Source organism: Actinia tenebrosa, unplaced genomic scaffold (genome assembly GCF_029948245.1).
Source record: "Actinia tenebrosa isolate PJP-AT-01 unplaced genomic scaffold, QUT_ActTen_1.0 PGA_scaffold6__47_contigs__length_16458017, whole genome shotgun sequence".
Classification (NCBI taxonomy): Eukaryota; Metazoa; Cnidaria; class Anthozoa; order Actiniaria; family Actiniidae; genus Actinia; species Actinia tenebrosa.
The window spans coordinates 11,932,940-11,959,576 of NW_028292583.1; the positions used below are offsets into that span (position 1 = coordinate 11,932,940).

General features: G+C 36.0%; 2 protein-coding genes across 4 annotated transcripts; both read right to left on the reverse strand.

Annotated features, from left to right (window-relative positions):
- Window positions 1-60: 60 nt before the first annotated feature.
- LOC116299016 (plasma membrane calcium-transporting ATPase 4) lies at window positions 61-9,941 on the reverse strand. 3 transcript variants are annotated; one of them, XM_031707628.2, is made up of 10 exons: window positions 7,749-9,941; window positions 5,307-5,697; window positions 5,110-5,207; window positions 4,638-4,817; window positions 3,908-4,102; window positions 3,340-3,531; window positions 2,653-3,078; window positions 2,309-2,569; window positions 2,057-2,196; window positions 61-661 (listed from the first exon to the last, which is right to left on the reverse strand). In XM_031707628.2, the coding sequence occupies exons 1-10, from the start codon at window positions 9,243-9,245 to the stop codon at window positions 646-648; spliced, it is 3,396 nt and encodes a 1,131-aa protein (XP_031563488.1). In that variant the 5' UTR covers window positions 9,246-9,941; the 3' UTR covers window positions 61-645. The 3 variants fall into 3 exon arrangements, with proteins under 3 accessions (XP_031563488.1, XP_031563489.1, XP_031563487.1); XM_031707629.2 differs by having other exon boundaries at window positions 61-665; XM_031707627.2 differs by lacking the exon at window positions 61-661 and having other exon boundaries at window positions 1,023-2,196.
- A 3,570-nt stretch (window positions 9,942-13,511) lies between these two features.
- LOC116299014 (C2 domain-containing protein 3) lies at window positions 13,512-26,630 on the reverse strand. The gene is made up of 36 exons (XM_031707626.1): window positions 26,479-26,630; window positions 26,121-26,307; window positions 25,937-26,040; window positions 25,752-25,860; window positions 25,579-25,661; window positions 25,042-25,223; window positions 24,654-24,780; window positions 24,366-24,588; window positions 23,580-23,865; window positions 23,273-23,377; window positions 22,544-22,956; window positions 22,359-22,468; window positions 21,868-21,986; window positions 21,557-21,733; window positions 21,249-21,424; window positions 20,928-21,156; window positions 20,742-20,840; window positions 20,576-20,662; window positions 20,352-20,456; window positions 20,183-20,271; window positions 19,838-19,893; window positions 19,603-19,743; window positions 19,282-19,523; window positions 18,946-19,203; window positions 18,512-18,792; window positions 18,228-18,370; window positions 17,797-18,156; window positions 17,088-17,364; window positions 16,904-17,021; window positions 16,567-16,811; window positions 16,347-16,488; window positions 16,154-16,193; window positions 15,950-16,077; window positions 15,569-15,661; window positions 15,318-15,490; window positions 13,512-14,804 (listed from the first exon to the last, which is right to left on the reverse strand). Exons 1-36 carry the CDS (start codon window positions 26,531-26,533, stop codon window positions 13,601-13,603), a joined length of 6,966 nt encoding a protein of 2,321 aa, XP_031563486.1. The 5' UTR covers window positions 26,534-26,630; the 3' UTR covers window positions 13,512-13,600.
- Between the last annotated feature and the right edge of the window lie 7 nt (window positions 26,631-26,637).

The following is a 26,637-nucleotide window of genomic DNA, read 5'->3' on the forward strand; positions in this document are numbered from 1 at the left end:
TACTCAAAAACCAGCTAATTATACATGATCATCATTTATTCACAAAACATACTCAAGTAATTTGTCCTCAAAGTGAACTCAATTTAATAAGATATACTCATAAATAATTTGTATCAACTATTAGTAGTACATTTGATCAATTATTTATCTAGCCGAGCACCAAGTAACGCAGCAGCTTTGCGGGAACATTATTATTTAGCATTTTTTTAATATATGTCACAATCACCTTGCTAATGACAATTTATGAACAATAGTCGAAATTAAATTATTGGATCATAAATCTAATACGGAGTATACGGATTATAATAGAATATTTACAATTCCTTTAGACAAGCCGAATTAATCATATGGATCTGTATGCAGGTGTATGCAATACCACAGGTAGCCCAATAGATACTTGTATCACATAGTATGATGTATTATCCGCAGTAGAAAAGGACAGCCAGAAGAAGACTAGTGACATTGGTACATAGTTACGTAATGTTAATGAGAATATCAGTTAATGAAAAAGGTTCCATATAATCCAAGCCATGGCCATATTTCATATTCCAATGCCGTCATCATCAAGAAATCACAAAGATCCTGATAGTTACAGCAGTGAATAACACATGATTTCTGATAAGAGTCTTCAGGGATTGGATGGCATCATACCCTTGTCACACTACCTAGTCAAAAGAAGAGCTTCAGTAAAGCTGAACCAGATAGAAAACAAAGAAAAAGATTGACACAGTTGTAGCAAATGGTTCACCCAAAAGAGTTAAGGGTATAGTTGAGTGAGGAGAGCATGATGTAGGAAAGAGGTTGGATTAGCATTGCATCGACATATTCGTGTGATTGAAGAAAGAAGAAAAAAATGAAGAAAAACTGTTAGATACTAAGGTGTACCAACAAATTGAATACTAAACGAGAGTGGGTTAATATTTAGCGTTAGATATTAGTAGATGAAATGAAATAGATCTTGGTCTGCTTAAAAGAGATAGGTAAAGGAGAGATTCTCAATCATATCGAACACTATACACCAATGCGGTACATTTGAATTTATTTGGTTCTAATAGCAAATAAAAAATACGTACTGTGCGTCCAAAAATCAGACCGTTTATGAAATTCAATGAAAACTAGTTTCTAATGTTCACTGAAGGATCTGACTGCTCCGAGTTCAATTGATTTCATAGCTACTAACAGAAAATTTGCAAACTGATACTTAAAAATTAACCAATTTACCACTAAAACAGGCGAAAAAACGTGTACTTGGAATTGTTCAAACCATTTTTGGAATTTGTATGCAATTTAAAGAAACTTCCAACAAAAATACAGCCCCATCTAAACTCCCCTACTCTTCTTACAAGAATGTTAATTATTTACTACCAATATGGGATATGGAAAACTGATTTGTTACGACTAATTTGTTGAATTAGTGTTACTGCACCGTGTTAATGGTTATGAATGATTATTTGGGTGAACGTGTCAGTACGAGAACAAACATCATATCTAAAAAAAGAACAAACTTTTCAGGCAAATACTCGTAATATTGGCCGTCATAACAGTAGACTGCTATGAAGGCATGAGTCTTTTCTTTACAAAATGAAAATATTAATCTTGTCAGAATCGATAACAGAATTACCGCCAAGAACTGTCGATCTGCAATTTTGCGAATTTTTATCTGCGTTGATAACAATCGAGTGGGACAGAGCACAGATGTTAATGACGTTTAGCTAATCCAATTTGTCGTCTTTACAAATAAAGACACCATAAAAAGCACCGAAATCATAACTGAAAATGTAAAGGTCTGATTTTCCCAAACCAAATTATTTTTTCTTTCTTTGGACACAACTGATATAGATTCTAATAAGCCCTGTTTTGTGTTTCCAAATTCCCTACGGCAATCAACTTGCAGTCCGTGATTGCCATATAGTAATAATAAATTTTGCTCAAGTACTGACATCGTCACCTATTACTGATTATCTTCCATGTACGACTATATGTGTATATATATGACTAATACATGATCTAAAAGGCTGTTTCGATGCTGGCATAACGAGGAGAATTGCCATCAGACCTGTCTAATGAATACTGATTTTCATCAATAACCATAGCTGTGCGCACAGGCGCAAGAAGAGAGTTGAATACGGCTGGTGAAGCAATGGCTCTTTGACTTCGGCCATCGATAACGCTGCGGAACGCGTTCACAACACGTATCTAGAAGAAGAAAGAACAAATTAAAGATATTCCCATCATCCATCTCAAAAGCATAGAATAGGACTAAAAAACACACACCTAATAAAGTTATACAGCATAAAACGAATGTTACCTGATGCTGAAGTCGAGTAAGACCACGAATCCATAATATCCTAGCACGGCTGTCCCTGGCTCCATCAGGTTCAACGATTGTAGCCAAAGGTACCCCTCCCCTACCAAAGCGACAAAGCTTGGGAAAGGAGTTCTTAGGGATGGTAAGAACTAGCTGTCCCCATATCAAGGAACTGAATCCAAGAAAAACTGTCCACATCCATTCTTCCCAAGTAAGACCATGTACATGGAAAGCCTTTCCTGTGAACTCTATCAGCAAAATCTAAAATAAAAAAAGATATACATACGTTTAGATTAATATTTGATTGAACTGATTATTTTATAATAATAAAGTTAATATCATACCTGGACAATAAATGTGCCAACAAATATTCCAACAAATATAGGATTTCTAAAGATCCCCTTGAATACGTTTCTTTCTCCATGCACCATACGAGAGTTGATTTCATTGAAGAGCTGCATCATTACAAAGGTATTGAAGATGATAGCAGAATGAGGGGTGGGTTTACACCTGGTTGTAGGTTCAAATCCATACTCGATATCAAATAAGTCATCCCCTTTGAATATCAAGACAAACAGCACTATCAACTGATAGATTGCATGCCCTAGTATGTTGCGGATCATCGTACGTGAAATCAATGGCTTGTTACGTCCATATGGCTTTCTTGTTAATAGATCTTCTGTTGGAGGTTCTGTTGCCAGGGCCAACGATGCAAAGGAATCCATAATAAGGTTAACCCAGAGTAGCTGTGTTCCTGTTAAAGGACTGACCTGTGAAATGATAATGACATGTTAAAGATTGTCTTACAGATACCAAATATCATCTACACTAATTATCATGACTTCTACACGTTAGGAGTTCAGTAAGGTAGGATTTGATTTATTTCCAAACAATAAAGGCATCATAATAACAGGATACGAGGACCCTACTAGGTGACGCCCCAAACAACCCTGGCATTTAAGATGTATATTCCTCCCAATAGATTCTGAAAACCTAGAATTATTTATGAGGAACTACTTATAGACCCTTACCTCTACAGTACATGCACCAACAAATGCAATAGTTATTGCAACCAAGTTCACAGTAAGCTGGAACTGAAGGAACTTCGAAATACTGTCATAAACATTTCTGCCCCACATAACAGCCATCACAATACTTCGGAAATTATCATCTGTTAGTATAATGTCTGAAGCTTCCTTTGCCACATCTGTGCCAGCAATACCCTAACAAAATAAAAACAGATATGAAATGGTGTTCAACCTGAGGGCAGTACGAAATGTAATCAAATGTGTCTGTCACATACATACAAAAAAATCACTAGTGTGAAGAAAGTTTGAAAATGTGTACTTAATAAGCATAAAATCTGGGCAACTTATGCTTTAAATACTTAAAGCACTTGTAAGAGTGTTTCATCCTCTATTTAAATATCACAAAAAATAAAATTATCTTTTTAAAAGAATTTGTTATTATTAATTTCCAAATAACAAATCCCCAGAAGCATTATGGTACTCCGTTGTTCTCATATACACCCCCCTCACCAAATCAAAATATATGAAACATATATAATATAGTAGTTAGAAATATGATAAAACGTATTACCATTGCAAAACCAACGTCTGCCTTTTTCAATGCTGGGCCATCATTTGTCCCATCTCCGGTTACTGCAACAATTTCTCTGGCTGGGTTGAGCTTGCTATCAATGATTCCCTTGACAAGAGTGTACTTATCTTGAGGAGATGAACGAGCTAGAACCCGAAGTTTGGGCCAAACTTCATCAAACTTTTTCTGATTCACCTATGAATGAACAGGATTTGCTTAAGGTTATAAAAAAGTAGTGGTGATAACTAATAGAACTAGTGGACTGCGTCACAAAACTTCAGAAATGCGACTTATTCACTCACTTGGAACCATCAGTCCCCTTGAATTGAATGAACACTTCACTTTTAATTAGTCATGCTTCACTTTCCATTTCTCATTTATTGTTTTTTCTATCCCTTTTGTTTCCTTGTGTTTTTTTATACGCTTATTTCTCATGCTTCACTTTCCATTTCTCAGTTATTGTTTTTTTCGATCCTTTTGTTTCCTTTTATTTCTTCATATGCTTATTTCTCATTGGTCACTTTATTTTCCATCTTAGTATTTATTACCCCTTCTCATATTTTCTTTCCACTTACTCCGACGAAGGACTGACGTCCGAAAGGTCAGTTTCACAAAGCTTTTCACAGTTATCCAATTTATCTAGAAGTTCCTACTATTTTAAAAATGGGTGGACTATGGTTGGTAAGTTATATTAATAATCTACAATTTATTAAGAGCATATCTAACATACCCTTCCTGCCTTATCTCTAATTAGCATATTGAATTGTTTTCCATCCAAAACAAGGAAGTCTTTGTCAGCCTGAAGGATACCACATTTACTGGCAATAGACCTGGCTGTGTTAACATTATCACCAGTCACCATACGAACAACTATTCCTGCTTGTTGGCACTTAAGAATGGCATCTGGTACCTAAAAAAAGACAATCATGATCACAATTACTGAACTTACTCTTTTCTAGATAATACCTTTGAGAATATGTTAACATTCTTTCAATATGACAATTTTCTGGTGTTGCCATACAAAAATCAAAAACTCTCCCTTTTTTCAAAGGAATAAATATTGTGACCCTACTCTACTACTCTACTACCCCCCCCCCCCCCCCCCCCCAAACACCACTTGAAAAGAGTAGCATGGCCACAGATGGGTGAATAAAAAATGAAGTTGACAACATAATTTCTAAAAAGGGACAAGTCACAGATACCTCATCTCTGACAGGATCTTCAATGCCAGCAATGGCAATACAAGTCAAATTTGTCACAATATTAGCCTCATCATCCCAGTCTATGTCTGTATCATTCTCTAGAAACAACAAAATACAAGCAAATGTACAGCAAATATTCAAAACATTTCCTTTGACATACTTGTTAACATGATAAAGGTATACACATGTTCACCTACCAGGATGGAAATCTCTGTAAGCTAGACAGATGGTTCTCAACCCATAACTAGCCATAGGCTCAATTACATTTTTTGCCAAGTTTTCACGATCTTGTCGACCAAAAGGTGTGGGTGTTCCTTTGGAATCTAATATGTGGCTGCACTGTTTTAGCACCATCTCTGATGCTCCTTTGGAAAACAACCGGTATCCACCATCCTTTAGCTTTATAACAGTTGACATGGATTTTCGTGCAGAGTTAAAAGTAAACACCTTGACAAAGCTTGATTCTGGAAAGTTGTCTCTGTAGTACTGATAGGTGTCTCCTAAATCCAGTATAAGACCCAATAGAGCACATTCAGTTTTGTTTCCAATCTGTGTTGGTAAAGTTTCCCGTGATTCTGGTCCTGGAGGCTAAAACAAAAAAATGTTATCAATAAATAATCTTGGTTTTATAAGTCTACCCCTTAATAGCCAGAGGCTAAAAACTATAGTACTTTCCCTTTTCCACGTTGCACCTAAATTAGGCACTAGATTTTTAATTGTATGTAGAGAAGGTAATAACAAGGAATCAGGGTAAGATCTTGACTGCATTTGTAGTCAAATAGAAAATAATTATTGGTATATTCATAATAAGAAAGCCATTACTTTTCTTCTACAATACTGATTAGCCCATTTGTTTCCTTATAAACCTCTTAGCAAGAATAAATACTATCAATATTTTCTTAATTTACATCTACAGCTGTAAAATTAATTATGTCAAAGACAAAAAGATGCCTTCTGAGAGGTCTATTTTTCACTCTATTTTTCATCTTTTGACAAGTAATGTCAATTCAGACTTTGTAAAATAAGTGAAGACAAACATCAATTTTCTATAAATAAGGATAAAACATCAAAAACTGGCTTCTAACATAGGTTAGCCTCAGTTGAACAAATTTTGTTTTTCATCTGTAATATGAAATTAGCTACAATTCCAGGTTACCAATTGCCTTTGTGCACTAGATATGTATCAGTTTTACTTTGATAGGATATTCTCAACTTTTTTTTGAAATACATTACCATATAACAATTTACCTCTTCCATTCAAACGGAAAACGACATTTTAATTTTCATGTGAAATCATATTGAAAAGAATCCACATCTCAAATTTCCTACTTACATATAAATTTCATAGACACATAAAAAGTCATGTTATTTAACCTCCAAAAATTAAGGCTTATTATGATGAACATGTGTAAAAACAGAAAATGAAGATTTCAATAATACATAAAACATGAATGGAATGACAGACATGCAGCCATGCATGCAGCAAAAAATGATAATATAATATATCATAAAAACAATTATTTTTGTTTTGTTTTCACTTTGCAGCTTGGGGATACATTTCTTTGTGAATTTGGAGCTACTTAGATATACAAAACAGCAGGTGATTGTATCATAGATGCATTGTTAAGGTTGAATTAATCATGACTATTTTTCAATCAAAATGACCTGATCCAACCAAAGATCAAAGATAAAACTTACAAAATAAATTACCATTGGTGAGAAAGATAAAGTACATGCTATCTTATGTATGTATTCAACTGTGTTTCAAAACCCCTGCATTTCAAAAATATAGATAATTTAAAACCATCTTTATTCAGGAGTTGAAGATAAATATCTGAAGATAAATATTTCCATGACCATAGGATTAGTTTGGTTTCTAAAAAATCACAGCAAATGAATAATAGCCTCATCATCTGTCAGCAAATTAAATGGATGACATTTACTCAATTTGTCTTGAGTGACAAAGAAATCTTTTTTTTTTTTTTTTGTTAACAATAATTACTAACAAATGTTAACTAAAATGATTAAATTCATTGGAACTTGTATATGGTTAGACTAATGTTTTGAGAGGATGGGGAAATGACTTGCATATCATGTTTCCTAATGACTTACAAATTTAAATATTCAAAAGGTGTACAGATATCAAATCATGCACTCAACTTCTTCTCATAAAAACATGCAAGTATATAAAGCTATGTTACAGAAACCAATCCAAAAAAATTTTAACTATACTTCTTATAAAAGATGCTTTAAAAGTGATACAGTATCACTCAATCACAAAAGAAATCCTAGAAATACAGAATTGAAACACTTTGGATTTAATCACAGTTCTTTCTCCACCAAAAAAAAATTCTTATCCAATGCACACTTAAGGAGTCAAACAAAATGTAGTGCAAATATTTTAACTGACCATACAAAAGTTTTCAGAAAATATAAAGAGAATAAAAAGAGGATTGGAATTAACTCTACAAGTTAGATTATTGTCTTTGTGTTTGTACAGGCAAGAACAATTCAATTCAATAATAAACATTCACAATAAAGATGCGACCATGGATGAATCCAAATGCCTTGATATTTCAAGAAACTATAAAGCTATGCTAAAACATATATTTAACATTTTAATTCTTTGAACCACTTACCATTATATTAGTTGCATAGCTGCTGTTCAATGCTATTCCTTTACACAGGATTTCTACCACTTCTGTTGGTAACTCACTACCCTTTGGAATACTCTTGTAATGAGTGTCAGCCACGAAAATTTGAACTACAGTCATACGATTGGTAGTAAGAGTGCCAGTTTTGTCAGAACAGATTGCAGTAGCATTTCCCATGGTCTCACATGCATCTAAATGTCTAACCAAATTGTTGTCATCCAGCATTTTCTTTACTGAATAGGCTAAAGATATAGTAACAGCTAGAGGTAGTCCCTCTGGGACTGCCACTACCAACACAGTTAGGCCAGTAATAAATGCATTTACATAGGCATTTAAATGCTTATTATTCCAACTTGCTTTCTCCATAGCATACTTGCGTATACTAAACTGGAGGACCATTACCAAGATAGTCAACAGAGCTGCTGCAACTCCAAACCAACCAATGGTCACTGCCAATTTTGTGAGCTTGGACTGCAATACAGATTTCTCCTGCTTTTCTTCTTTTCTTTTGCCATTTTCTGAGGATGACTCTTTATCATCATCTAAATTGACATCTTCGAAATCACAACTGCCACTGGCCCCCTTGATGCCTGGCGACTGTGGAGGAGCTTCTTCTCCACCGTCAGCTTTATCAACATCCGCAGCACCAAGCAAACTGAATATTATGCCTGACTGTGAGTTGAGTCCAACAGCTGATACTATCATTTTTCCACTTCCTTCCATAACGTGAGTACCAGCTAGGAAGAGTGGATCCTTGTCACCTTTCTTGACCATATCTGACTCTCCAGTGAGGGAACTTTCATCCACCTTGATATCATTGCTTTGTACGACAAGACCATCAGCTGGAAGTAGATCTCCATACTTAATTTGGCATAAATCTCCCACTACTATCTCACTGTTAAGAATTTCCTTGGGCTCTCCATTTCTAATGACAGTAAATTTGTGCTCCCCTTCTATTTTACTTTGCAGTCCTCGAAACTGTTGTTCCTTCTGGTAATCGTTTATAGCAGTTACAAAAGCTACTATGAAAACTGCCACAATAATTGCAAAGCCATCGATCCAACCAGTATTATCCTCGTGGCCTCCACAGTCTTCAGGAGCAAAGATTCCTAACAGCAAAGACACAACAGCAGCAATCATCAGAATAATAAGAATAGTGTCTTTGAATGCATCGACAAGGAACTCTAGGAAGGTCTTAGGGGGTTTCGCAGGAATAACATTCGAACCAAATGTCCTTTTCCTATGATCGATATCTTCAGGGAATCCAGTTATTCCCTTTTCGACAGAGGTATGAAGTTTACGAACGAGTGAGTGTAAACCGCCCATGGACAGCAAATATTCTTTCGCCTCCACCCCTCGATTTTTCATGAGCTCCTTTAGGTCGGCTACGGTAATGTCCGAAAAATCTGCTTTGGTATTGAAATCCATTGAATCGTGAGAGTGAAGCGACATACGCTCTTCTTTCTTCAATTCGTCCTCCATTGCTTCGACTACTACACCTTTTTAAATCACAGAAAATAGTGGGAAGTATTGGGAGTGTGCAAGACGACGACAACAACAGGTCTTGAAAGGATAACTGGACAAATGACTGTCTTCGCACCTCGTTCGAAGTTCAACAACAGGTCACCCAAAAGTAGACAGTCTTGCTTGATTCAGATGTAAGGTTTTAGTGCTCAAGTCCAGTTGTGATGACCAGAAATTGCGAGTACTTTCTTGCAAATACAGGCAGTCCAACAAGCTAGCTACTCAGTATTTTTAGTAAGCTTGCTTTTAAAGTCGGTCAGAAATCACCATGTGAAAATGGCTCATGCAAAGCAAAACACAGCTGATTTCAATTCCAAGCTTTGGCTGTCTTTTTCAAACAAACATTGAATCTCGGATGAATACAGAATCTTTGCTGAGATCGAACAGCAAGCACGTATTCTAAAGAACTAAACAGAGAAAGGCAGTCTGCCGTGAAGACCGTACCTGTTTGAAATGTAGTAAATTTCAAGGAGTGTTTAGTCCTTCTAAGAACCCCTTACTTCAAGACACGGCCTCCTTACATGAAATCCTGGCGTAAGATACTTTCCCTGCGTAGTAATATTGCAGAAAATGTATTCTTTACACGCCTTCAAATGTATTTTCAGCCTTATTTTCCGAAGCTCTTGGCTTCTCGCAAACAGAAGCTGAAAACGAGTAGAAAATTTGCCTACAGGCACGTGATGACCTTCTGCTGATTGGTCCAATTTGAATCAGCGCGCTATTTGATTGGTTCATTGTCGCTATGTTACATTAACGTCACAACCTACCCCCTTTACCGCACCCATAACATAAAGCAATGTGACGAGAGTAGCTGATTGATTTACAAATGAATCCCCAAAACAGAACATTGGGAAAATAATTTCATATTTACCACAAAACGGGCTTTTAAAAAGTACTTCTAATTCTTATTCCTAGATGAAGGATCAATTTTGTGGTAGGCCTTATACTCCAAAGATTAGAAGAATATGAGTGTCTCGAGATGTTTCCATAACATTGCATATAGTTTAGTACAGAATTAAGATTATTATTTTGGGTTGTTTCCTTTTTGAATTTCGTAATTAATTTTCCCTGAGGAAGAAGCAAAGATAAAGTGGCATTATATCTATTCATAGCAAAATGACCGCAGAAAATGGGCTTGTTATAATGCGCCAAGTGGCTACCAGAGTAAAAGCGCTTTTCTGTCTAATCAGTGAAAGCCCAAGTAAAATGTACGTAACAAATAGTAACATTGTAAGGGGAAAAGGTTTCAATATTGTCAACAGTGCACGAAAAAAACTCTATATGATTTTAAAGATTTAGACAGCTTGCCAGATGAAAAGATGAAAAGACAATTTTCAAAACAAAACCTAAATGATTTTTTCCACTCGATCTATTATGCTTTTAATTTATTTAATCTTTTTAGTTATATTCTGATTTATTAGGTGGCTTTTCTGGCCTTGATTCTTTCAGATATTGTTTTAATTAAGTCAAAATTTCAAAGAAATAAACGCGTATGATTAAAAAAATGAATAAATAGCGATATAATTGCCTTTCCTCGTTCATAGCCAGATCAGTAGGTGACGTCATGTGTCACGCAATACCATTCAAGGAGGTCAACAAAAAGAACTTTAGTTTTATATCAGATTCTAATCTCATAAGCAAGCAGGAAAAATCAATTAACTACAATCTCTACCCTGAATAATCGTTTTCTTTGGCTCCTAAACAAATAACAGCATTGGCTACGAGCGACTAGCCAAGAAGGAACCTCCTTAAAACAGCGGAAACGATTTCTGACTCTTCAAAATGGCGGACAGCGACAAACTTGTTTTCAAAGAGGTTCTTCCAAAACAAGGAATATTATTTACAGAACAAACCCCTACGCCAGTCCTATGTAAACCGAAAATAATGCCCATGAAATCAGTAACTTTAGAGAAGCTAGAAAAGATGCAAAAAGAAGCTCAAGAGGCTGTCAAAAGACAAGAACAAGAACAGAAAATGCAAGGACTTTTGTAGTGGATCGTGATGTTTACGACTGTTTGTGAACAAGTTTCATTCTATTTATTTGTGGAACACCATGTTTTTCAATATTCCTTGTTTTCGTTCCAAGACTCAAGGTTTTTTCAAAGCTGGATAAGTGCGTTAGTGGTGTTACTGTGGGCTTACTTCTCCTTGACAACAGCTGTGGCAGATGATATGGGATCAGAGGATAGTATTAGGGGCATCATTCTGACAGTGTATATTCTAAATTGAGAAGTTTTGTTTTTTTATATGTTTCCATGGCAGCGAGGTCATTTATGTTTTGATTATTATTGCACATTTAAGGTACACTGACTGCATTTCATTGTCTAAAAATGTAAACAAATAGCTAATATGGCATATTAAAAACCTTACTGCAAGTGTACTGCAAAGAGTAAGTAATGTTTCTGACTCACAAGTTGTACTACATCATTGCCTATTGTTTTACTTTCAGAAAGTTCACATAGTCACTTAAATGTGGTACGGTGATACCTCTATGGAACTTCATCACACGGCGGCCATGTTTATTCTCATGAGAATAAAAACCTTTGTTTCCCCAGCATAAATTAATTCTCAAGCGCTTGAATTTGAGGCTACACGTGGTGGAATCTATTGTTTAATCCAACATGGCTGCTACGTGAATAAGGCCCATTGAGTGGACACCCGTGGGACCTTCTCTAGTGTCCCCTTAGCAGAGGTTGCTAAATAGTTAACATTGAATTGTTGCTACCAAGAATTGACAAAATATTTGTCAATATTTACTTGTAAACTTGAATTGTTTAATCCCAAAAATTGGCAATGAAGCAAATTTTAAATGGGAACCTCAGAACAATTTTGCCAGATTCAAGTGATGTTAATGTTAATGTTGTATTGAACCCAAACTAGTTGGCTGAGTAAGCCAGTTATAAGTAAAGTCGGTGTCAGTTCAACAAAGGTCCTTATAAAATAACTGTCATAATTCTTGTATTCTGATCAGTTGGGAGCATGTGCTTTATGAAAGCACACAGCTCACACGAGCCCTCTACATTTTAAAAAGAAATAAAAAACTTGCTTGCTGTACTGTGTGGAGTTATAAAGCACTTGGGGATTGGCAGAGCACTAAAAAAGTCTCAAGAAGCACTCCCCTATGCGCCATGCTTCTCCTAACACTTCTCTCTTGTTCAGCCAATACCCACGTGCTTTATAACTGCACACAGCATGTGCATCCTTTTTCTACTTCTTCAGTTTCATATTTAGTGTCTGTTCATCCACTTAATATAGGAGTCCTTTGAATAAAGATTTGTTTAACAGCAAATATGGGGAGAAATTTTTTGGGACCCGAGTTAGTGTACACTTTATAAATGGTGTCCACTTAATAGAGGTACCACAGTAGTGAAATATGCTCATTTTAATGTGCAATTAAATTAAGATAATTTTGATGAATTTAATATATTGTCATTTGAATTGTTCCAGTCAGCATGGCTGTGATGTAAGGTCATTGATAAAAGAAAATATTTCATGTGCCTTACTGATGTGGCAGCCATATTGGCTGGAACGATAGATTCCGCCATGCCTGGCCTCAAGTCCTTGAAAATATGTTTATGCTGTTTAAACCACGGAGGTGGGAGGGAGGAGATGAATCAGTGCACATCTTAAACTGCAGTCAGAGCTCTCAACCAATTAGAATGCCTTATACATTGTTAATATATTCAGTTTCATCTCTATCGCTCTCCCACCTCCCTGTTTAAACAAAGTTTTTTATTCTCATGAGAATAAACATGGCTGGCACATGAGTTAGGCACATTACCAGTAGTTAAATGGTAAAGGACAAAACATTAGTATATTTCAGAACTTTTTGGGACTTAGTTGTGAGCCAAACATCGTTTGTTAGAGGCCATGAACCACTTGATGTCCAGATGGAAGGAATAATATTTGTTTCAATGCCATGAACTTTACAGATTTATAAGGGATATGAGCTGTTCATGTTTTGATTTGGATATTTATGCAAACCCCCCCAATCTTTGTGTCATTTTTATTTCGCTTTTATTTGCCCTTACCCTAGACAAACATGAAAAATTATTTCCAGCTTCCATTTTTTACATATATACATTGATATTCTTGCATTATTTTAACGTTTTTTGGCATACCGTGCAATAACTCTAGCTGCACACATTTCTGATAAGAAACTGATCTGAACATTCAAAATTTCAAGTTTAAAGATGGATATTATTGAATTTAAAGGCAAGCTGATTGCTTTAGAGTTACATCACTCACATGCATAGTCATTGACCTTTTAATAAGACAGCCACATGGCCACTAAAAGGAATACAATAAGAATGCTAAGAATCTTTTAAAGTAAAAATCCTTGCAATTCTCTCTATTTCAGCAGAAGAGAGAGGAGGTTGCCCATCCTTTTTAGCCTTGTACATGACTTGCTTCTTTGAATACTGAGAAATGGTTTCACTGGCCCCAGTATTTCTGCTTACTTCACTAGTTCTTTGCAAAAGTTTTGATTGGCCCTGTTTTAAGTCAGATGCAGCAAAAGAATGTCTTGAATTCAATCGTAAAGCTCTCATTGAATGTTCTAACTGCTCTCTTGGCATAAAAAAGTTTGGGGATTGTGAAAGATAAGTATGTGTTTGAGCTGGTGGTATACTGTTGCCCACGTTATAAACAGAGTTTTCATCAGTACATTTGTAATGTAGGGATTCATTACTATCATCACCATTAGTATCTTTATGAGAATATGGACTCGATAACTCCTTATCAGTAACAGTTATTTCTGTGTCCTCAGTAATGCTATGTGGATTTATTTGGCCCATGGTACTTGAGAACTCTTCTTTGGCATGTTGATCCATAATACTATTTATCAGGGAGTAAGCATTTGAATTTAAAGGAGATTTTCTAGTTTCCTCTTCCTCCTCAGTACTACTTAACCAACTGTCTCTTTCCTGTGTGAACACTGGTGCCGAAGGAAGGTTACTTCCATCTTCAAGAGAATCTGAACCTACATGCTCTTCTAAGTCACTTGCAGAAGAATAATTTTCACATGTTTCTTTGAGGGTGGAAATTCGTATATTTTCGTCATTGTCTTGTGATGAACTAGGATGCTGCACTGAATCCATTGAGGAACCTTCAAAAATTGCATCCCCTGCATCTTTCATTGGTGGGGGAAGTGGGATATCAGCACTTGATGTGTCGTTCTGTTTGCTTAGAGTGTGGCTAATTTGAGGACTGTTTTCAACCAGTTTATCAGCAGAAGTACTCTCCAACTCTCTGTTAGGAATGCTGGATGGGTTTTCTACATGTGATACATTGTCAGCTTCAGAAGTACCTAACAACTGGTCCGTATCTTGATACTCTTTATCACAATCAGTCATGTTTTCACTGGCAATTTCTTGGGTAAAACGGTCCAGAATATTTTTATGAGATGGATTTTCTTCTGAAGAGTAAAGAACACCAGATGATCTATGTGTGGTGGAATCTGTGTACAATTTGGTTTGTAATCTTGTTTGCAACTCATCAAGATCCTCCATGTTTTTCCTAAAATGTTAAAAACAATCAATACTCTTGATGTATACCATACATTCTATTATTTACAACTTGTTTCATAAATAAATGGGTGAGTGTAGTCTTTTGCTTGTGGTGACTGATATTTCGAAAACCTGAGCGGAAGTCAACTTCAGAGTCCAGTGAGAAAACGAGAGAGAATGGATGGTACTTATACCTCTGGTTCTGTCGTAATATAAATGGTAATTAGTCCATAGCATTGTGATGTAAAGATGGTTGGGTGTTATAACAAGTTGCAGTCTTTTGTTTCAGGTTGTGAATGAGTCTATCGTAAGGTGCCGGTAATTGTTGACTTCTGTTAAGCGGTTTTTGTTATAAGTTTGTATACCAGCTTTCAAGTGTCAGACTCCCAGTCAATGTCAACAGTCTTTCTCAAGACTACAATAATTACCCAGAAGTTCAAATTTCAACAAACTTCAAAACCTTGGTTCTAACCATTTACTCTTAATAAATTTATTATAACTGCTCATAATGATATTTAAAGACCTTAGTTGCTTGAAGAGTCCTGATGTAGAGGGCATCACTGGTTCTGTTTTGCCTGGTAATGCTTGAATACCAATAGACTCAAGTGATCTTTCCAAGTGAGCCTGCTCTTGGTCTGATGGCAACTGAACTATTGGTACTTGTTGCTCTTGTTGATCTTGAACCAAACGTTTTCCCTGGAAGAGATAAAAAACAGCTAAAAATAAAGTACACTTTGATAAGGCACAATAAAACTATAAATCTATTGCCTTTACCTCGTTAATGTCTGAGAATAAAGATCCTGTATTTATTCTTGATTTAGGAAGGCAACGGCTTGGTGACACTGGAGCTAACGGTACAACACCTAGCTAATAATACAAAAAAGTCTTTAAGCGCTAAAACATATATTGCAGATATTCCATGTTAGGGCATCCTTCTAACTCCTGTCAATATAGAATGTTTCAAAAACCCAGCCTAATACTGCTTAAAAGCCCTAAAAATTTCAATTTTACATGTAATTGTTTATTGATGGGTGTAAATGGCTCAACCAAAGAAGTTTCACATCCTTTGGGAATTTTAAGTTCCAAAGGTCTGGGACATTGCTGACAAATGGTAATAAATACTAATACCAAAAAGGAAGTTGAACCTATCTGTACCTTGATCTGCCCTTTGCATTTTCCATTAAAGTCCATAATATTATACCAGCCAATCAACTGTCTGAGTCCTGCAGCAATAGGTCCAAGGTCCACACTTGCAAATCCCAGAGGAACATCACCAATTGAAACTGGGGTAGTAAGAAAAATGTATTAATAATGTCAGTATTTGTGCACAGTAATTCAGAATATTTTGTAGTTACTTACCATCTTTGTTTGTTTTGTGCCAGACTTTAAAAATTAGGTTCTGGCGAAGAGACAAAGGTTTTAATACATCAATAAACGTACTATTCTACTGTAAGATACATTCTGCATCATGAACCGATATATCTAGGTACAATATCAATGACAATAGATTAAGTTATGAATAACTAAATAATTAATATGAGTAGTTAGTTACCTGTGTCTTAAGCATAGACAGAGGAAGTTTTTCCAGTTTCTGGTATTCCCACACAGGACTAGAAGATGACTTGCAGACAGGAGTACTAACTTCCAGTGAAGATGGCGAAGTCTGATAGGTAACATATGCATTTGGAGATACCCTGTTACAAAAATAAGAACAGCAACTTCAGATTCATCAATAATAATGTGACAAGAAATGGTTAATGTAAAGGTTATACCTTTTGCTATCAGGTCCTGCAGCTCCAAAATTCAAATGCCGAGCTTCTTGTACAATTATATGTGCAGCAAAGGTATTCAAATCATCCTTACATGGTTGTGTCTCTGAAACAAGATTTCTATCACCTCTTCCAGCTGTAGTTGTATCAGTATTGGATTTGAGAGATTCACCATCATTGTCATCATATCCTTTTGTACTTGGATAATCTTCAGAGCTAATACTGTCTTCCAAAGATTCGTGCTCTCCCTAATGGCAGAGAAGAACAATTATGTAAATTCATATGCATTACTATAATTGGTCTCAGTCTTTGAAAGTACAAAATCAAGCATTATAATCACCATTTTGTTGTAGTTGTGGGAGCTTGCAGTTGGTTTAGCAAGGGAAATTTGAACATGAACACAAGCTCCATCAACAGCATCAACTCCAGCCTTGAACAGAGGGAATGTACCACTGAAACTGAATCAACAAAACAACAAATTAAATGTAAGATCCAAGGGTCAAATATAAAAAAGAAATGCTTACCTGGTTTGTGGGTGATGTAATCCCTTGGTAACCAAGGATGAGAGTTTAATGAATGCAGACCCAATTAGTTTGTCTCTCTGCCCTGGCAGGGAAGCGGTTCCTTTGTTGTTTGGTGATTGGCCTTTCAACCACACCTGAACCTCAAGTTGTTCTTCCTTTAAATACCATACGAGAGAAGATGTTGCTGGTAACATGAAGCACTTGGAATGTTTGATATCCAACAATAACATGTCGTCCTTGTTTTGCTTGATACGAACAACACGAGAACAAACTGGACCTATTTCAAGAACATCAGAGAAAAGCAAAGATTGTGTGTCATGGTTAAGCTTGAATTGCAATATTGAGTCTAAATATTACTTAAGTATAAAATAACTAAGATATAACGCACGCTCTGATTGGTCAATTACCGTTTTATATAACTCAACATAGATTGTGAGGAAATGATGTCAGCAACGCAAGCCATGGTTTATTATTTCTTTTCAGTTAATCGTTAGTTATATCTTAGTTATTTTATAAAAGAGATAGAAAACTCCCCTTGCTGGTGCTATGTTGAGTTATACAAGCACTTGGGAAATTGAGTGAGCCCTCGAGAAGTGCCCTGCTTCTCCTAGCACTTCTCTCGGACTCATGCAATTTCCCGCGTGCTTGTATAACTCAACATAGCATGCGCGCTCGTTTTCTATCTCTTCAATAGATATTTTCTCCATACTTTTATCATATATCTTGTATCTGATATATCCCTTGATTTCCACTTTAGGTTGATATGATTGAGTTTTTGGTATCCAGGCCCTGTTCATCTTAACTGTGAGTGCAATTCCTTTAGGTGTATCTCCATCACTATCTTCATCATCTTTTGAATCCAAAAAGATAACATCTTCATCATCAGCATCTTCTACCCCATTTGGTGGACTCCATCCTAGACTACGTCCTACGTGTATTAGACTTTCTCTATCTTGAGGATCATCAAACTTGATTGATAGCTGAAGACCTCCCAACACAGTACTGTTACCATGGTGATCCTCATCAACAAACATTTCTTCGTGTTGAATGGCATGCCATCCCCTTATTCCTAAAACAATGAAAATTACCCAAATCAACCTTTAGAATAAGAGTCACCTACTGTCACTGATGAATATTAACCTGTTCTGTGTGTCAAAAGGTCTGTTAGTGGAACAATCACCACACCCAGGAGTATGTCATACTTGTTCGGCTTTGTTGGATGATGATGGTGGTCATCATGGTGTTGCTGGTCAATGTTACCAAAACCCCTGGAATCTTGATGCCTACAAACAAATATAACAGTCAAAAGGATTTCTAACTAAGATAAAAAGTAAACTATTATATAAAAAATGCTGTGGAAACTCATTTCTCATCTCAAGTTATCATTGTTTTTAGAAAAAAACAGTCGCTGCTCTATAGCTTACCATACTTCAAATACAGCTTCAGACATCTCCAACATCTCTGCAAGACTAATGATTTCTCCATGATCTTGTTTATTTACATCACATGATTTCCTGGACATTTGTAATGGTGTTGCTATTTCAATGTGGTGAAAGAACTCTGGAGCAAATGTTCTGGCCACAGTACGAGTGACTACTCTCTTCTTTTTACCAATAGGTAGTTTAATAACTACATAAGCATTGACACCCACATCTGATGGGTACAACATTGATGGAAGGTTATGGACAAGGGATTTAGCAGCTCCCTAATAATAATTAAAAAAGTTAGTACTCTCTTCTCAATGGACTCCCCAACAAGAAACTAAAATAACACATGGCAAGAAAGACCAGAGCAAGGGCTGTTTACAAGTTCTAAATTGTTGGTAGAAGAAAAAAACACAATATAATAAAATATATACCTTTAGTCCACAGATCCTAATGATGTCCACTGACAGACAAACTTGATCAAGGGTGGGCTTGTCAGCTATAGTTTGGATTTTATTAGCTCGATATCTAATAGTCACATCAAGTAGTCCAGAGTCTTCAATCACAGTTTGCTTTGAACCTTTATCTTCTTGTGGTAAAACTGTCAGTGGCAATGAAAATGTTTGTACACTGGGTTCTCTGTGTCTTTTCATCGTAACCATGGCACAAAGTTTTGCAACTGGAAGGTTGGCCTATTGTAAAATTGTTATACAATTAAATCCAAACTGGATTTCTTAAAGTATAATATATAGTGAAAACTAGATAATCACCTTAGCAACCAATTGATCCCTAACATTAGGATAATAAAATCTCCTCCACAACTCAAAAGAAATGCCACCAGAACGTGGGATAGATGACATACTGGTCCAAGAACCACTGTACGCAGCCAAGAGATAACGCTGCACAGGTATACCAGTGGGAAGTTCAAATGAATGCCGAGTGGTGTCTTGGAAGGATGGGTCTGGGACACACAGAGTGGTGCATGTATGGTGTGTTTTCAAACCAGGAACCACTGAAAAACAACATAATATGATAACCATTATGATGGTTAGTACTGTAAGTAGAGGCATAAAAGAACATCATGGTCTCACCTTCATGATCAAGATCATCAGTGCTCTGCTGTATTTGAGATGGGAAATGATACTGGACATAGCAATCAGTCTCTCCCCAGACAGTGCTCTTGAATATAGATAATCCTCTGATATCCTCAACTGTGATCTCAAACTGATGATCTGTAAAATCCAATATCATACCAGTATCAAACCATCTTTCAGTTTTTCTTTCATTTATTCACAGCTATCTTATAATTAAAATGATAAAACCTACCAACAACACTGGTATTCCCTGTAATCCTATGATTTAAATTGGTCTGGTTTATCTCTCTGAATATGTTGAGAAAAGTGTATCAGTCAATCAATCTGATGTTAAATATTATTATTACCATTAGTCTACTATTATCCACAAAACATTTAAATCTGCCCCAGCAGTAATTTTGATACCTGCAAATTGTGCTAGATAAACTAATAATCGTATTTGTCATGTGATTGCTCCATCTACTGAGTAGTGAATTGTGATAATAAGACATTTATTCCATACAAAGTGATAACATTGCAGCAAGGTATCTCTTAGACAAGAAGAAATGTTGCTATGCTTGTGCAAAATCATAATTACCTTGGTTTATCAAGGTGATGTGTTTCTTTGATGATATGCATCCCACTTGGAACCTGAACACAACCCTTGATTTCTAAGAGAGAAGTTATCTGAACAACAAGTAAAACATCTCCTTAAGTACAGCAAATTATGGAGTATAATACACAGTTACTTAATGCAGTATACCTACCTGTTCCTCTGTACCCATTGCTAACAGTACTTTAAGTTCCCCATGACTGTGTGTAGTAAAAGGATTGATAACAGGAACCAATCCATCAATGCAAACTACAGGAAACTGAAACAAAATGGATGATATTCATCTATCAATAATTATTGTTATACAATAATTATATATTAGGTAAATCAGTTTTTAAATCATACGTCATGTAATATATAGAATAAAACAAATCAAACCTTGGACTTGATGAGTGTTTTTGTGATTTTTGGATCTCGGAATGACAGGTAAAACTGATGAAGAGGAATCTTGCTAATCCCAACAAGCTGAAATGGAAATAATAAACAATAACTACCTTGCACCCTTTGTCGATTTCAAGCATCTTTGGAATAATAGGATCCTAACCTTCTCTCCTTGTGGAATAACTTTATTCCACACTTCTATCACCATAAAGTTGTTACAAGTTCTCTGCAGAAGAGTGGGTGTAAGCAGTACAGGTGCTACCTTCAAAATATAGTTGATATTCTGTCATTAAATATCAATATCATTAAAGATTATTTACAACAATTAAAATATTTATTAACAACTCACTTGCTTATAGACAAACTGTGGATTATTTGTGCCCCAATAAATAGGTGACTTGGATACCTCATCACACCAGAACATGCGAGAAACCAAGAACAGATTTGCACTTCTTCCACTATTACCAGGAGGTTCTGGGGTGATTTCTTTACCCTCTGGTATCCAAAGTAATGAGTGAAGAGTAATTGTTTCTATTTGATCTTCTAATTCCACTGATTCTCTCACTTGGTGTTGTAACCTGTTTATCACAAATGAACAAACAACATCAGTTTAACTTTTGGAATATGGTACAGTGTACTACTGCAGTAAATATTTGAGTATGTTACTTACTGTCTTGGTAGAGGTGGTTTGGATGTCACTACATCATGCTTATCTGTGGTGCTTGCTGCTGCTACTGCTTTAGACACTATCCCTACATTACTCTGAGTTTGCTGTGGAAGGTATGCAGTGTCTGTAGATTTCTGACATTGTAGTTGTTTACCATCCAATCCTACATCAACTTTCACCTTAATAAATGTGCATAATATAGCATTAACATTAACACTTGATGTTTTTGCTCACTGAGGGAAATGAAATACTTCTAGCAACTTTAAAAATTCTTATTTTTATGAAAAACAATGTAAGAATATTAAGCAAACCTCAAGTTTTCCAGTAATGCCGCTATGAGAATCTTCTGCTAAAGATTGTTGCCATGACAATGATGCAGGATCTGACTTGACTTTCTTGTTATTCACCTCTACGAATGATGCAAGGCTTAGAGTGTTTGACAATAACACTGTTTTTAGTGGCAAAAAACCAACTCCAAATTCTTCTGGCTTTGAAAAGAAATAATTTTTTTGAAATTTCAGAAAGTGATAAAAAATAAATAATATTCCTCAGCATCGTATCAAATTTGTACAAATAAACATAAACTAGCCCGTGGATGATTATTAACATCTGAAGCACATACCATTCTCTGTCCTGACTCCCTCTTCAATATCCTAAAGGTTAATCCCAACCCCCACCAATGCTCTAGTACTGAAGCATTAAATGACACAGGAAAAACTGATCTGTGGTTGAAAATTACAGCTGGAAGGAAAAAGAAAAAAAGGAAAGAAAAATCATTCTGTTTGGTAAGAACCAGATGCACATCAAACAAATGATAATATTTAGCCATTAGAATAGTGATCCCAATTACCATTAGCCATTCTGTGGTTAAGGAAAAAACTGGGGAAAGTTGGCATTGTAGTACATTTTTGGGTTGTTTTAGGGTGACATGCATACTAGCCACCATCTTGGAAATATATCCCCTAAAACAGCCCCACCTTGCACAGTAATGCGACCTCGGATCAATTTTTTCTCACCCTCGGAATAACCAATGAATCTATATAATAGCTATATTTTGAAGTTAGGTACATGTCTGTAAACTGACTCAAAGATCACAGTTCTCACATTCTTTACCTTTATTGTGTAATTTCTTTGATGCAACCCTTGTTAACTCTTTTACTAAGGACACATTCCCAGTCACGTCCTTGGCATTCACAGGGAAATCATACTCCACAAAAAATGTGCTGCCAACATCAATAACACAGATTAACAAGTTATTGAATGTATTGTCAGTAATTATTCAGAATGTATTTTCTTACCTTGGTTTTCTACTTGACATCTGATTTTCTAATGTGCTGTTATCAGTTATTAGTAATCTTTCTACAATAACCCTTGCAGTGTTGACTCTACCTAATGTTGTTAGAGTATCAGTACCCAGCTTGTGCACCATATCATCAGTCCTCTGCCGAGAGTGCAGTGTGTTCTCTAGATCCTTATCATCTGAATTTCTCAGATGTGGCAGTGCTGGTGCTGGTACTCCAGTCCTTTGCTGAGAGTATAGGGTCCCATCTATATCCTCAGTATCAACACCTAACTCATGTGCTATATCATCTGTATTCCTCATCTCTGCTGGTGTTTCAATCCTTCTTTGGGTGTCTAGATCCTCTTCACTTGACTCATCCCCTTTTCTTGATTTGTCCTTTCTGTTCTTGTACTGCTTCACTCGTATTTCCTTGGCAATCATAAATAATTTGGTTAGTTTTATTACACAATATACATTTATTTACAAGCAATATTAACAGTGTAATTCAAGACATTTGCTAAATGTTTTAAATAACATTAAAAGACAGATCAATAATGCTTAAGATATTACAAAAATGTACAATATGCAATGAATATTACAAATAATGAAAGGAGAGTTGTAAGAACTGCACAAACAGGTGAATAATTTCCAGGCTTAGTAGAAATATCAGGGAAAGTTCATGTCTGAGCCTAATCACAATCTTGATATAGGCATTGCTCAGGATACTATTACAATATTATGCTACCTCATCATCATTTTTCTCAGCTGCTATATTAACTGGGCTGCTTTCTTGTTCATCATCATCTGTACTTATCGTAATATCAGTATCGCTGCCTGCTGATTTATCACCCTAATAAAACAACAAAATGAAAGTTGATCAATGTGTATTTTACTGGCAATAAAATAAATGTTTCAGACTTCTAAATATAATACAATATTAAGAATACAATACTATCTCTAGGACACACATAAACCTTGTTTGCTGCAGGTATTCATATATCAGAGAAAAGAAGTTGTATTTCACATTGGGTAGGTTTTTATTAAAGTCTTACTTGTTGTTTATAAAAAAGATCCATCAATAATGAGTCATCATGTAGTGGATCACCTAATTCACTCATATCCTCACTTAAATCAGATAGGTAAGATGAGTGTTCAATCAAATCAACACCCTGATGACGATCTCCCATCAGGAGATCAACCACTGTGTTATCATCACCCACAACTTGTCCATCGCTGTGGTCCAGGACTGGATGGATAACAGCATCAGGTTGACCACGGTGAATACCAGTCTTATTTGATGATAGAATCTCTTGGAATAAACTACCAGGAAGCACATGGCTATAAAGTAAAAGTATATAATTTAAGACCACCTTCCAGTCTACACCATCGCCTGATGAAGACAAGCAGTAGTAGTAGGAAAGTAGTGGTCCTCCCAACTGCCACAATCGTGAGACAAATGAATAAGTAAAAACTTTGATTTATATCCACTATGAACAATCTTTTCCCTACTATATTATTTAATTATACAGAATTATGAATTCCAGTATAAAGCTATTTAACAGGCAGCAAATGCAGGGCTTAAAATAACAGCTGGACATCGGAAATGTCTGCCCAGAATTGGAACTTTTCCTGTCAAATCTTTGCCTTGCCCATCTTTTTGACCTGTAGTGTTGAGCCAGAAACAAGGTATGACCAAGCTAAAACTAATTTATCCTGTCATCATGACTGGCGACTTACTGGCCGTTACTTTAAGCCCTGAAATGGTTCATTGTCTATGTAGCATGTCTGTAGTTTGTGTTCAAAATAATACAAAATCTACTGTTAGAGCCATGACTCACGTTTCTTGAGGACTGTACTGATCTGTCACATTAGTATCATCCAACAAGGTAGACATAGCAAGGCCTTCTCTCAGTCTTTGACCTTTATCAAGAAGTGCACCAATCCAATCCATACTATTATCCTGTAAGTGTTGACTATACTCATGACTTGCCACCATTGTACCAGCATTTTGATTTAGTAAATTTTCCTCATTTTCAGAGGTTAGTTGAGTCTGAGTTACTTCTGTTGAAATATAGGTTTATTAGCATGACACATGGCACAGACAGCTTGATTTCAATAAACCTTACCCTTGTTAATTGCTGACCCAGTATCTAACTGCTGACTAGATGATCCATTATGTTCCAACAAGGATAACAACGAAGGGTCTAGAGAATACTCTAGTCTCTCTGGTGGATCTTCTGAAAACTTCACTCCCTAAAATATCATACAACATAATATTCTATTACCAAGGATAAAAATAGTGGTTGGTCATTGGACAATGTCCAGTAAAAATTGTAACTTGTCCAGTTAAACTTTGCTTTGTCAGTCACTTTGACCTGAGGTACTGTATGGATGCATGAGCTAAAACTAAATTGTCTGTACATCATGACCAGTGACTAACTAGCCATTATCTTTAGCCCTGATTTCCATTGAGTATGATAGATGTATAATGAATGCATGACACAATATGAGAACCTTGGCTGGAGCAGGAGATTCAAATGGATCCTTAATATCTGTTTGGTGTTTAGGATGAATAACTGGTGTTGCTGGATTCAGGTAAGGAGGAGGGGTAGGGTGAGAGCTACTTCTGTCCACAACTTGTTTGTCCAATCCAGTGTCGACTGTTGGAATAGTTGAAGACAACTTGTTGTATGCAGCTGGAAGAATCATACAAACCATAATAAACACTAAAAACAATACAGCGCTGTACATGGTACTCTAAATGAAAAAAACAATGACACTTTTGGACCGACTGCATGCACATACATTTAGGATCTTACAAAATTATTGAAAGGCACATGTTAAATCATAAAAAGAATTGCTTCATCTGCATACACAGAGCATTTATATTATAATTGAAACAAACTTATGGCCATTGTGGCCATCCTCAGGGTTACATTAATACAATTTGTAATTAACAAAATTGTTGCTATGGTAAATTGCATTATTGCAAAACAGCACACACAAGAGAAAATTAAATGAAGAAAAGAAAACAATTATAAGCTTTCTCACCTGATACAGACTCAAACTTAATGAAGACTTGAACATCAGCCACTTTACCAAAAGGACTGATAACAGACATGACAGGAACAACCCTGCAGCAATACCAATGTTAGTAATTTTACCAACAATTGTCGTAAATACTTGATCCATGCTATGCATAATGGTACAGTATGATAGCTTACACATTCACAGGATGACTTGCTGTTAACTGAGTTATTTCTGAAATCAATGCTTTTCCAAAAGGAATTTGTGTAGAAGTATGCACAGTCTCAACAACCAAAGAGCCCATGTCTGGTGACAGCAAAATTAAAAACAGTTTAAAATGAACAAAACTAGAAAAAGGTTTGCCAAGTAATTTATTCAGTACCATTCAAATATGCAGCGAACTGTTTTGGTCCACTGCAGACAGGGTATCTCACAGATGTCCATCGGCTTTTGACATTCAACTTCGCTTGACCCTTTATTAAAGGCCTGAAAATATTTCAATAACATTGGTGTTATGAACGAATAACACTGGACCATAAACATGATCGCATCCAAAGAAAGCTTACCGAAGTAATGCCCCTTCTCCCTGTTCGCCCCACCATCTTATACGAATAGACACACCATCTGGATGCTTCTCCACTGTCCAGGTAAACTTGCTCACAGATACAGTGAGGAAACATCTTATTTGACCTTCGACTGAAGGGGGTAAACTAGTTGATACTGATACTTGCTCATCCTCTGAAGAAACTGAATCTATGACACGAAGATTAAACACATGCAGAAATAAATCAATAATAGTTTCTCGTCTAGTAGATCCAGATCACAAACCAATCATCCTCGGAAGAAAATGCATCAGTGTAACGGAACCAAGGGTAGATGAAGGATAACTTTATAAATAAATCGACAAAACAGCTTTTTACTTACCTTTTCGCTTTAATACTGGTTTTGACTTTTTCCCTGCCTTTCCCTTTCTCTTCATGTTATTACTTCTATCATTAGATCTCTACGAATGATTCCTAATACTTTTAAACTTTGGGATACAAACATCAAACGGAAAACATCCGCCATGTTTTGACTTTCGCG

Coding starts and splice junctions, on each gene's coding strand:
- LOC116299016 (XM_031707627.2), bottom strand. CDS start 9,245: ATGGAGGACGAATTGAAGAAAGAAGAGCGTATGTCGCTTCACTCTCAC. Junction 5,208..5,306: donor TTACAGAGATTTCCATCCTG/GTAGGTGAACAT, acceptor TGTTGTTTCTAG/AGAATGATACAGACATAGAC. Junction 3,532..3,907: donor CAGACGTTGGTTTTGCAATG/GTAATACGTTTT, acceptor TTATTTTGTTAG/GGTATTGCTGGCACAGATGT.
- LOC116299014 (XM_031707626.1), bottom strand. CDS start 26,533: ATGAAGAGAAAGGGAAAGGCAGGGAAAAAGTCAAAACCAGTATTAAAG. Junction 18,371..18,511: donor GAAGCTGTATTTGAAGTATG/GTAAGCTATAGA, acceptor ATTTGTTTGTAG/GCATCAAGATTCCAGGGGTT. Junction 16,194..16,346: donor TGTCTATGCTTAAGACACAG/GTAACTAACTAC, acceptor TCTCTTCGCCAG/AACCTAATTTTTAAAGTCTG.